Source organism: Oncorhynchus kisutch, linkage group LG3 (genome assembly GCF_002021735.2).
Source record: "Oncorhynchus kisutch isolate 150728-3 linkage group LG3, Okis_V2, whole genome shotgun sequence".
Classification (NCBI taxonomy): Eukaryota; Metazoa; Chordata; class Actinopteri; order Salmoniformes; family Salmonidae; genus Oncorhynchus; species Oncorhynchus kisutch.
Genome location: NC_034176.2, coordinates 52,612,435 through 52,624,846, shown reverse-complemented (window position 1 = coordinate 52,624,846; position 12,412 = coordinate 52,612,435). Strand labels below are relative to the sequence as shown.

At 45.1% G+C, this 12,412-nt stretch overlaps 1 protein-coding gene across 1 annotated transcript in view; it reads left to right on the top strand.

Annotated features, from left to right (window-relative positions):
• The window catches only part of LOC109874211 (sodium- and chloride-dependent glycine transporter 2-like), a 63,748-nt gene that overhangs the window by 9,593 nt on the left and 41,743 nt on the right, over nucleotides 1-12,412 (top strand). Inside the window, exons 9-10 of the mRNA XM_020466033.2 lie at nucleotides 9,963-10,087; nucleotides 10,571-10,683. Of these exons, the coding sequence (XP_020321622.2) occupies nucleotides 9,963-10,087; nucleotides 10,571-10,683 (238 nt within the window). The remainder of the gene's footprint in view (nucleotides 1-9,962; nucleotides 10,088-10,570; nucleotides 10,684-12,412) is intronic.

The window sequence follows — 12,412 nt, the reverse complement described above, 5'->3', positions numbered from 1 at the left end:
ACAGGTGTTGTTTGTATGGACATGTTTTATAGCCTTTGTTTTGTCACGTTTCAACAGAAGTAAATGAACTTGGCTAGCTTTTGCCAGTTGATGTACCTCTAGAGACAGAGAGAGAGCTGGCCAAAAGTTGGCAAACGTTGACTATTATTTTTTGCCTCAATCACACTAGACCTGAATCAAACAATCAGCCAAACAATTGAAGATTGCTATTGTCACCTTTTTTCAGTGCTTGAGTTTTATTAGTCAGATTGGTAATGTCACAATATTGATCTGTCAGTTTCCCTAGCTAATTCCCTACTTTTAACACTGACACAGTAATAAACAGCTCTAACATTACAGGCTTCACTGTCATGGTGCACAGTAGAGGTCTTCCTCCCACTCCTGCCTGCACCCTCAGCTTTTCATACTGCACTACTGGCTTTCTGTCCGACTCCCACCCGCTACCACAAGAACTGGTCCCAAACCCAACTGCAGTCCCGCAATGTTATTTTAGGCTTATGTGACACAGCTAACTTTCCAGCCATGATCCCAGCAATTTTGCGTCCTACAGGCAATATCAAATGCGTAAAAATAAATGAAGGAAATAGGTTACATTACCAGAGATTCTCACATTGCCCTTAGATTAGGCTATCTGTATTACTGGGCAAGATCAGCCAATATGCTAGATGTAATTTGAAGAGAGCAGAGTTGGAGAGAAATTCACTTTCTCTTGAGCTATTTTTATAGCCTACCTTTAAGGAGTGGAAAGATTTTCAGACTGCTAAATATGGGTGATCAATATTTAGGCCTTTCTAGGCAATGTAGTAAACTATAGCCTAACCATAGGCCTATTTAGGAAGTACACTTTCCTGGAAAGATAACTGCCCCGTGCCTGTCCGGTCCATGGATAGGCTATAGCCTACTCTATTTAATTGACACAACACACGCACCTGATCGCGTATGGCTACTGAACTTGAAGCAGCAAGAATGATGACAGCGACACTTGCTACGTTTTGCATAGGTTTATAGGATATAGCCTACCTTTTAGGAGAACGATTTGCTGGCAGATACAAATAAATGGATAATCAATACTCAATGAAAATGAAAACGCGCAACGCTGGCTCTCCATAGTAGACTGACCTATGTGCGCGTTGTGCCTTTTCTTTTTCAACGAAGATGACATTTTTTGATTGCACTTCGACTCACGTTGGTTGAGCACCCTCCACTTCTTTCCATTCTCAATATTTATTTACAGACACTGTAGTAAACTACAGTTTAATCATATTTCAGTTAATTTCATATTTAAGTGAACTGTCACGTGATTCTCCGCCCACGTGGGCAGCCTACTCTATTTCAATGAGGCCACACATACTAGGCGCACTTGAACTCTCACGCTCAACTATGAGAGGAAGGCTACTGAGGTTGAAGCAGCGAATTCTGTGTAAATAATTAGAAAAATATGTGGTTTTAATACAATAGGTAGGCTAACACATACAAAACAGACCGTTTCCAAATAATCTGTGGGACAACAAAAGTAAAATATTTTCATCCCAAAGTCTGTTTGACCGCCCGCTCCCGCAGACCCTGCCGCAATAAATGTAAACTACAGGATAGCAGACTAAGTTTAAAGCTATAGTCTGGGATCTGGGAATAATGGTCATTTCAATTATTGAACCATTGATTCTATTCTTGGATACAATTGTGTATAAATGTACACCAAGGTAATTCTTTATACTGGAGAGTGAAATAACTGTGTAACCAAGCATTTATAGTGGTTAAGAAATGCATTGCCATTAATTGGAAGGTTGGTTATCCTCCCACAATGTCAAGTTATGTATCACTAGCATATATTTTTTTTACCAGATTAAAGGTATATACTTGGCAACTTTCATAAGGTCTGGATGCCTTATATGGAATACAGAAGGACAAAAGGAGTCTGTACTGAAAACATACCCATGTCAGGGGAGAGATCTATTTAGGCAATCCCTAGCTGCTGGGCTGTTCAGTCCTGGCCCTGGGGGTCTGCCATCATGTGGGTTGTCACTCTGGCCGTAGCCTAACACACCCGGAACCAATAATGAATGTTTCACTAAATCACATTTTATTTGTCACATGCGCTGAATAGAACAGGTGTAGACCTTACCGTGAAATGGTTACTTTACAAGTCCTTAATCAACAATGCAGTTCAAGAAATAGAGTTAATCAAATATTGACTAAATAAACTAAAGTTAAAAAAATCGAATCAATCACAAGATAACACAATAAATGTACATCACAATAACGAGGCTATATACAGGGGTTACCTGTAGAGTCAATGTGTGTGTGTGGGGGGGTGGGGGGTACAGGTTAATCAAGGTAATTTGTAAAGTGACTATGCATCGATAATAAACAGAGAGTAGCAGCAGTGTAAAAACAAAAAGGGGGGGGGGGGGTTCAATGTAAATAGTCCGGGTGGCCATTTGATTAGTTTAGTTGTTCAGCAGTCTTATGGCCTGGGGGTAGAAGCTGTTAAGGAGCCTTTTGGTCTTAGACTTGGCGCTCCGGTAACGCTTGCCGTGCGGTAGCAGAGAGAACAGTCTATGACTTGGGTGACTGGAGTCTTTGACAATTTTTTGGGCCTTCGTCTGACACCGCCTAGTATATAGGTCTTGGATATCAGTAAATTTGGCCCCAGTGATGTACTGGGCCGTACTCACTAACCTCTGTAGCCCCTTCCGGTCAGATGCTGAGCAGTTACCATACCAAGTGGTAATGCAACCAATCAGGATGCTCTCGATGGTGGAGCTGTAGAACTTTTAATAGGATCTGGGGACCCATGCCAAATCTCTCCTGAGGTGGAAAATGTGTTGTCCTGCCCTCTTCACAACTGTCTTGGTGTGTTTGGACCATAATAGTTTGTTGGTGATGTGTACACCAAGGAACTTGAAACTCTCAACCCGCTCCAATTCAGTCCCGTCGATGTTAATGGGGGCCTGTTAATGGGGGTCTTGCTCGCATTGAGAGAGAGGTTGATGTCCTGGCACCACACTGCCAGGTCTCTGACCTCCTACCTATAGGCTGTCTCATCATTGTCGGTGATCAGGCCTACCTCTGTTGTATTGTTGCCTACCCTTACCACCTGGGGGCGGCCCGTCAGGAAGTCCAGGATACAGTTGCAATGGGAGGTGTTTAGTCCCAGGGTCCTTAGCTTAGTGATGAGCTTTGAGGGCACTATGGTGTTGAACTCTGAGCTGTAGTCAATAAACAGCATTCTCACATAGGTGTTCCTTTTGTCCAGGTGGGAAAGGGCTGTGTGGTTGAGATTGAGATTGAGTCATCTGTAGATTTGTTGGGGTGGTTTGCGAATTGGATTGGGTCTAGGGTTTCTGGCATGATGTTGTTGATGTGAGCCATGACTAGCCTTGAAAAGCACTTCATGACTACCAACATGAGTGCTACAGGTAGTAATCACTTAGGCAGGTTACCTTCGCTATCTTGGGCACAGGGACTATGGTGGTCTGTTTGAAACATGTTGGTACTACAGACTCGACCAGGTAGAGGTTGAAAATGTCAGTGAAGACACTTGCCAGTTGGTCCGCACATGCTTTGAGTACACATCCTGGTAATCTGTCTGGCCCCATGGGTTTGTGAATGTTGACCTGTTTAAAGGTCTTGCTCACATTGGCTACGGAGAGAGCGATGACACAGTCGTCCGGAACAGCTGGTACTCTCATGCATGCTTCAGTGTTTCTTGCCTCAAAGCGAGCATAAAAGGCATTTAGCTCATCTGGTAGGCTCGCGTCACTGGGCAGCTTGTGGCTGGGTTTCCCTTTGTAGTCCGTAATAGTTTTCAAGCCCTGCCACATCCGACTAGTGTCAGAGCCGGTGTAGTAGGATTTAATCTTAGTCCTGAATTGACACTTTGCCTGTTTGATGGTTCGTCTGAGGGCATAGCAGGATTTTTTATAAGCATCCGGATTAGTGTCCAGCTCCTTGAAAGCGGAAGCTCTAGCCTTTAACTCTGTGCAGATGTTGCCTGTAATCCATTGGTTCTGGTTGGGAAATGTACGTACGGTCACTGTGGGGGCGACGTTGTCGATGCACTTATTGATGAAGCTGGTGACTGAGGTGGTATACTCCTCAATGCCATTGGATGAATCCCGGAACATATTCTAGTCTGTGCAAGCAAAACAGTCCTGGAGCATAGCATCCGCGTCATCTGACCACTTCTGTATGGAGTGTATTGTGCTTCGTATGCGTCACTGTGTTGGTACTCTCTGTGAGAGCTGTTTAGTCTCTGTGTTGGTTGGGGCGTGATAGTGACTAGGGTGGGTAATCTAGGTGATTCATGATTTATGTTGGCCAGGTATGGTTCCCAATCAGAGACAGCTGTTTATCGTTGTCTCTGATTGGGGATCATATTTAAGTAGCCATTTTCCCCATTGTGTTTTGTGGGATTTTGTCTACAGTTAGTTGCAAGTGTGCACACCAGTAGCTTCACGTTTCGTTTGTACTTGTTTGTTTTGTTTGGCGAGTTTCAGTTAATGAAAATATGTGGAACTCTACGCACGCTGCACCTTGGTCCAATCATTTCGACAAGCGTGACAGAAGATCCCACCAAGAACGGACCAAGCAGCATGCTCGGGGGGAGATGGCATCCTGGTCTATAGAGGAGGTTGAGGAAAGAATAGCGTGGACTTAGGAGGAAGTATTGGAGAGGTATGAAAGCCTGCCTGGGAAGCAGGCGGAGGCAGCGAAGGAGGATCAACAACGATTCCGGGGTTCGCAACCAAGACGCAAGCACGAGAGGCAGCCCCAAATATGTTTTTTTGGGGGGGCACACAGGGTGGTTGGCGGTGCCAGTTTCCAGACCAGAGCCAACTCCCCGCACTCGCTTTGAGGAGCGTGTGACCATTCTGGCACCATGTTATGCGGTGATACACACTGTGTCTCCAGTGCGCATTCACAGCCCGGTGCGCTCGGTGCCAGCTCTCCACACTTGCCGTGCGAAAATGAGCATCCAGCCAGGACGGGTCGTGCTGGCTCAGCGCTCCTGGTCTCCAGTGCGCCTCCTCGGACCAGGATATCCTGCACCGGTTCTATGCACTGTGTCGCCAGTGTGCCTTCACAGCCCAGTGCATCCTGTGCCAGCGCACCGCACTTCCCAGGCTAAAGTGAGCATCCAGCCAGGACGGGTTGTGCCAGCTCTACGCTCTAGACCTCCAGTGCTCCACCACAGTCCAGTACGTCCTGTGCCTCCTCCCCGCACTCGCCCTGAGGTGCGTGTCATCAGCCCGGTGCCACAATGCGCCTCCACATTCCAGAGCTTCCGGCGACAGTTCCCAGTCCAGAGATTCTGGCGACATTTCACAGTCCGGAAACTCCAACGACGGTCCGCAGTCCGGAACCTCCAACGACGGTCCACAGTCTGGAACCTCCAACGACAGTCCACAGTCCAGAACCTCCAACAACGGTCCACAGTCCGGAACCTCCAACGACGGTCCACAGTCTGGAACATCCTGAGACGGTCCACAGTCCGGAACCTCCTGAGATGGTCCACGGTCCGGAAACTCATGAGACGGTCTACAGTCCGGAACTTCCTGAGACGGTCTGCGGTCCGGGAACCTCCAGCGACGATCTACGGTCCAGAGCCTCCAGCGACAGTCTGCAGTCCGGAGCCTCCAGCAACGGTCGGCGTTCCTGAGCCTCCAGCGACTGTCCACAGTCCACAGTCCGGAACCTCCAGCGACAGTCTGCGGTCCGGAACCTCCAGCGACGGTCTGCGGTCCGGAGCCTCCAGCGACGGTCTGCGGTCCAGAGACTTCTGCAGGGCTTCTCAGTCCAGAGCCCCCGGCAACGATCCACGGTCCGGAGCCTCCGGCGACGATCCCCGCACCAGAGTCGCCATGGAGGATGACGTATCTGCGAGCAGAGTGGGTACTTCGCCCTGAACCGGAGCCGCCCCCGGCGCCCTGTGTCATCCATCGTAGATGCCCACCCGGACCCTCCCTTATTGAGTCAGGTTTTGCGGTCGGAGTCCGCACCTTTGGGGGGGGGGGTACTGTCACGCCCTGACCATAGAGAGCAGTTTATTTTCTGTGTTGGTTGGGGCGTGATAGTGACTAGGATGTGTCATCTAGGTGTTTAATGATTTATGTTGGCCAGGTACAGTGGGGAGAACAAGTATTTGAAACACTGCCGATTTTGCAGGTTTTCCTACTTACAAAGCATGTAGAGGTCTGTAATTTTTATCAAAGGTACACTTCAACTGTGAGAGACGGAATATAAAACAAAAATCCAGAAAATCACATTGTATGATTTTTAAGTAATTAATTAGCATTTTATTGCATGACATAAGTATTTGATATGTCAGAAAAGCAGAACTTAATATTTGGTAGAGCAACCTTTGTTTGCAATTACAGAGATCATACGTTTCCTGTAGTTCTTGACCAGCTTTGCACACACTGCACAGGGATTTTGGCCATATTTTGGCCATTTTGGCCATACATTCTCCAGATCCTTCAGGTTTTGGGGCTGCCGCTGGGCAATACGGACTTTCAGCTCCATCCAAATATTTTATATTGGGTTCAGGTCTGGAGACTGGCTAGACCACTCCTGGACCTTGAGATGCTTCTTATGGAGCCACTCCTTAGTTGCCCTGGCTGTGTGTTTCGGGTCGTTGTCCTTCTGGAAGACCCAGTCACGACCCATCTTCAATGTTCTTACTGAGGGAAGGAGGTTGTTGGCCAAGATCCCGCGATACATGGCGGCATCCATCCTCCCCTCAATACGGTGCAGTCGTCCTGTCCCCTTTGCAGAAAAGCATCCCCAAAGAATGATGTTTCCACCTCCATGCTTCACAGTTGGGATGGTGTTCTTGGGGTTGTACTCATCCTTCTTCTTCCTCCAAACACGGCGAGTGGAGTTTTGACCAAAAAGCTCTATTTTTGTCTCATCAGACCACATGACCTTCTCCCATTCCTCCTATGGATCATCCAGATGGTCATTGGCAAACTTCAGACGGGCCTGGACATGCGCTGGCTTGAGCAGGGGGACCTTGCGTGCGCTGCAGGATTTTAATCCATGACGGTGTAGTGTGTTACTAATAGTTTTCTTTGAGACTGTGGTCCCAGCTCTCTTCAGGTCATTGACCAGGTCCTGCCGTGTAGTTATGGGCTGATCCCTCACCTTCCTCATGATCATTGATGCCCCACGAGGTGAGATCTTGCATGGAGCCCCAGACCGAGAGTGATTGACCATCATCTTGAACTTCTTCCATTTACTAATAATTGCGCCAACAGTTGTTGTCTTCTCACCAAGCTGCTTGCCTATTGTCCTGTAGCCCATCCCAGCCTTGTGCAGTTCTACAATTTTATCCCTGATGTCCTTACACAGCTCTCTGGTCTTTGTGGAGAGGTTGGAGTCTGTTTGATTGAGTGTGTGGACAGGTGTCTTTTATACAGGTAACGAGTTCAAACAGGTGCAGTTAATACAGGTAATGAGTGGAGAACAGGAGGGCTTCTTAAACAAAAAACTAACAGGTCTGTGAGAGCCGGAATTCTTACTGGTTGGTAGTTGATCAAATACTTATGTCATGCAATAAAATGCAAATTAATTACTTAAAAATCATACAATGTGATTTTCTGGATTTTTAGATTCCGTCTCCCACAGTTGAAGTGTACCTATGATAAAAATTACAGAGCTCTACATGCTTTGTAAGTAGGAAAACCTGCAAAATTGGCAGTGTATCAAATACTTGTTCTCCCCACTGTATGGTTCCCAATCAGAGACAGCTGTTTATCGTTGTCTCTGATTGGGGATCATATTTAGGTAGCCATTTACCCCATTGGTGTTTTGTGGGATCTTGTCTACAGTTAGTTGCCTGTGTGCACACCAGTAGCTTCAAGTTTCGTTTGTACATATTTGTTTTGTTTGGTTAATAAAAATTTGTGGAACTCTACGCACGCTTGGTCCAATCATTTGGACAAGTGTGACAGTCCTGCCGAAAAAATGGAGAAGCCAGCCAACTCTTTATAATCTGTGTCGTCGTTCAGCCAAGTCTTGGTGAAACATAAGATATTACCGTTTTTAAGGTCCCGTTGATAGGAGATTCTTAATCATAGATCGTCCAGTTTGTTTTCCAATGATTGCACGTTGGCCAATAATACAGAGGGTGATGGTGGTTTACTCACTCTCGGACAAATTCTCACAAGGCACCCATACCGCCGCCCGCTGTATTTTCATATTTTCTTTAAGCGAATGATGGGGATGAGGGCCTAGTCTCCGGGAATCAGTATATTCTTCGCGTTGGACTCATTAAAGAAAAAAATCTTTGTCCAGTTTGAGGTGAGTAATTGCTGTTCTGGTGTCCAGAAGCTCTTTTCGGTCATAAGAGATGGTAGCAGCAACGTTATGTACAAAATTAGTTACGAAAAATGTGAAAAAAATAAATAGCAAAGTTGGTTAGGAGCCGGTAAAATGGCAGCCATCTCCTCCGGCGCCATACGATCCTAAAGCTGTGTGGGGTGTGTTGGGTTGGGGAGCTGCAGTGTGGTAGACCCCTAGGGACAGGGCAGGGCAACCCAGCTATATTGTGTGCAAGTAAAAATAGCTCTACAGTACTATTAGGCCTATGAGATTAATTATATGGAGGATTTGCTGTTTCTGTGTGTTCATTTATATTTGAGGTGTATGTGTTTTTTTGTGTGTGTGGGGTTTTTTTGTTTCCAAAAAATGTAAGGTGGGAACTGGGAAGGAACTTGTGTTGGGAGAGAGTTGAGTTATTGACTAAACTGGTGGGGGTCGGGCATGCAGGCGACTCGGGCTGGCTGGTCAGTCTGGCTGAAATTTGATATAAAGGATTTATTAATAAAGAGTTGTTAATTTCTCAGAACAAGAATAGACTGACGAGTTTCAGAAGAAAGGTATTTGTTTCTGGCCATTTTGAGTCTGTAATCGAACCCACAAATGCTGATGCTCCAGATACTCAACTAGTCTAAAGGCCAGTTTTATTGCTTCATTAATCAGAACAACATTTTCCAGCTGTGCTAACATAATTGCAAAAGGGTTTTCTAATGATCAATTAGCCTTTTAAAATGATAAACTTGGATTAGCTAACTCAATGTGCCATTGGACCACAGGAGTGATGGTTGCTGATAATGGGCCTCTGTACGCCTATATAGATATTCCATAAAAAATCAGCCATTTCCAGCTAAAATGTCATTTACAACATTATGTATTTCTGATCAATTTGATATTATTTTATTGGACAGGAAATTTCTAAGTGACCCCAAACTTTTAAACGGTAGTGTACATTGATTTTAGTTTTCAATTCATCTATCCAGCAACAATTCTGTGACAGGTGAATTTACACCTCACAAAAACAGGGAAATAATGGCTGGAAAAGGGGGAATCCTGAGGTGGGTGGGGCATGCACGTTACTAGCTGTTTGTTTATTTCCAACATACAATTGTCATCATGAAAATCTGTCTGCTTTATGTTTTGTTTCTTGCCGTGATCATTTGAGTGTTGTGATACTGAGTACCGTGACAATAACACAACATATAAACAAGAAGTAAAACTGCTACTAGCAGAGACTGTATACACAATATACTCTCTCCCTTGGTATGAGGCCATAGTATTCTCACTAGAGGGAACTGTTGAACCACTCCACAAATGTTATGCATTTGAATAAGACCGCACAGAAGATAATTAATTTATTTGTTCATACATTTATTCAATATCACACATGAAGATGGTCGATAGATATGTAAAAGAAGATATTATTTTAACAAAACCAACTCCTGTGAAACACTTAGAACATCCTTAGGTTATGTTATTATAATGTTTTGACATTTTGACACATTATAACAATTACCAACATATAGCCACTCACTTGAGTGTGATAATACTCCAAAAATTGAGTTCTAAGTTCTCAAATACTGTAAGTGTTACAGCCCTGTAACATTTACATCCCTTTCTTGTCTCTCTCTTCTCTTGTTTAGGGACACCATCATAGTGTGCATAGTTAACAGTGCCACCAGTATATTCGCTGGGTTCGTCATCTTTTCCGTCATTGGATTCATGGCCCACGAACTGAAGGTGCCCATTGAGAAGGTGGCTGATGAAGGTAAATGACACATTCATATAGGGTTCATGAAGCATCCAGACCTGGGTTCAAATACTTGAAAAATCACAATACACATAAAGTATTTGAAATGATTTGAAACCTAGGTCTGGGTAGCGGCAGGGTAGCCTAGTGGTTAGAGCATTGGACTAGTAACCGGAAGGTTGCGAGTTCAAACCCCCGAGCTGACAAGGTACAAATCTGTCGTTCTGCCCCTGAACAGGCAGTTAACCCACTGTTCCCAGGCCGTCATTGAAAATAAGAATGTGTTCTTAACTGACTTGCCTGGTTAAATAAAGGTAAAATGTAAAAATGTAAAAAGATCAGATAGTGTATGACCAGAAATAGAGAGTGGCTTGGCCAATTCTGAAGTGTAATAGTACTGTTTCGATATGCACACAACCCAAGTCAGAGTAGATAGTTGCTTTTGTTCAGTATTTATTGGCACTTTTGTCTCTGATTATCAATCTGATTTAACACTCGCAGGTCCAGGCATAGCATTCGTGGTGTACCCAGAGGCTCTGACCAGACTCCCACTCTCTCCGTTCTGGGCCATCATCTTCTTCCTCATGCTGCTGACCCTCGGCCTGGATACCATGGTAACCAAGCCCCACTGTGTGTGTTTGTAGGGCCCTATAAAATCCGTAAATTTTTTTGTTGTCTAATTCTGTTTATTTTTTTCCCCAAAATTACATTTTCTCTGTTTTGTTTGTGAAGGTTTCATTTTTTTCCCGTTTTGTCAGGTTTTCGCTCTCAAAATCTTTCATAGAAGAACAACAACAACAAAAAAAATGATCCACAATAATGCTTAAACCACATCAGGCAACCACTTTTTAGGGCTGGAATAATTCTGCGAAATTTACATTTTTGGGTGTAGCTACATGTGTTTAAAGCAAGAGCCTTGTTTGGTTAGCAGTGTTTCTGTAGCACACATGATTGCAGAGTTTGCTAAACAAATCACCACTGGATTGATACAAATAGTCATGATATCACTCTGCCAGGTAGGCATAGGCTACTTTGTAGTTCACATTTAATTGAGAAGGTTTTTGGGAAAGCCTTTCAATCTACCCAGAAGACGGTTATCATTATTAGCATCATCGCTAATGGCTACACAAAGTGTTAGATAAACGCACACACAGACAGGGGCCTTCCAGCGTTGGGAAAGGGAAATACGATTCACTGATGCATTTTTTTCATGTCTTATGATAATCTTGGGTAAATGAAATAATTATTGAATAACTTCAATAAATCAAATCAAATGTATTTATATAGCCCGTCGTACATCAGCTGATATCTCAAAGTGCTGTACAGAAACGCAGCCTAAAACCCCAAAGGCCAAAACCTAGGAAGAAACCTAGAGAGGAACCAGGCTATGAGGGGTGGCCAGTCCTCTTCTGGCTGTGCCGGGTGGAGATTATAACAGAACATGGCCAAGATGTTCAAATGTTCATAAATGACCAGCATGGTCAAATAATAATAATCACAGTAGTTGTCGAGGGTGCAGCAAGTCAGCACCTCAGGTGCTGAACAGTTGAAACTGGAGCAGCAGCACGGCCAGGTGGACTGGGGATAGCAAGGAGTCCTCATGCCAGGTAGTCCTGAGGCATGGTCCTAGGGCTCAGGTCCTCCTAGAGAGAGAAAGAAAGAGAGAATTAGAGAGCATATTTACATTCACACAGGACACCGGATAATACAGGAGAAGTACTCCAGATTTAACAAACTGACCCTAGCCCCCCGACACATAAACTACTGCAGCATAAATACTGGAGGCTGAGACAGGAGGGGTCAGGAGACACTGTGGCCCCATCTGATGATACCCCCGGACAGGGCCAAACAGGAAGGATATAACCCCACCCACTTTGCCAAAGCACAGCCCTCACACCACTAGAGGGATATCTTCAACCACCAACTTACCATCCTGAGACAAGGCCGAGTATAGCCCACAAAGATCTCCGCCACGGCACATCCCAAGGGGGGGAGTCAACTCAGACAGGAAGATCACATCAGTGATTCAACCCACTCAAGTGACGCACCCCTCCTAGGGACGACATGAGCACCAGTGAGCCAGTGACTCAGCCCCTATAATAAGGTTAGAGGCAGAGAATCCCAGTGGAAAGAGGGGAACCGGCCAGGTAGAGACAGCAAGGGCGGTCCGTTGCTCCAGAGCCTTTCCGTTCACCTTCACACTCCTGGGCCAGACTACACTCAATCATATGACTCACTGAAGAGATAAGTCTTCAGTAAAGACTTAAAGGTTGAGACCGAGTTTGCGTCTCTCACATGGGTAGGCAGACTATTCCATAATAATGGAGCTCTATGGGAGAATGC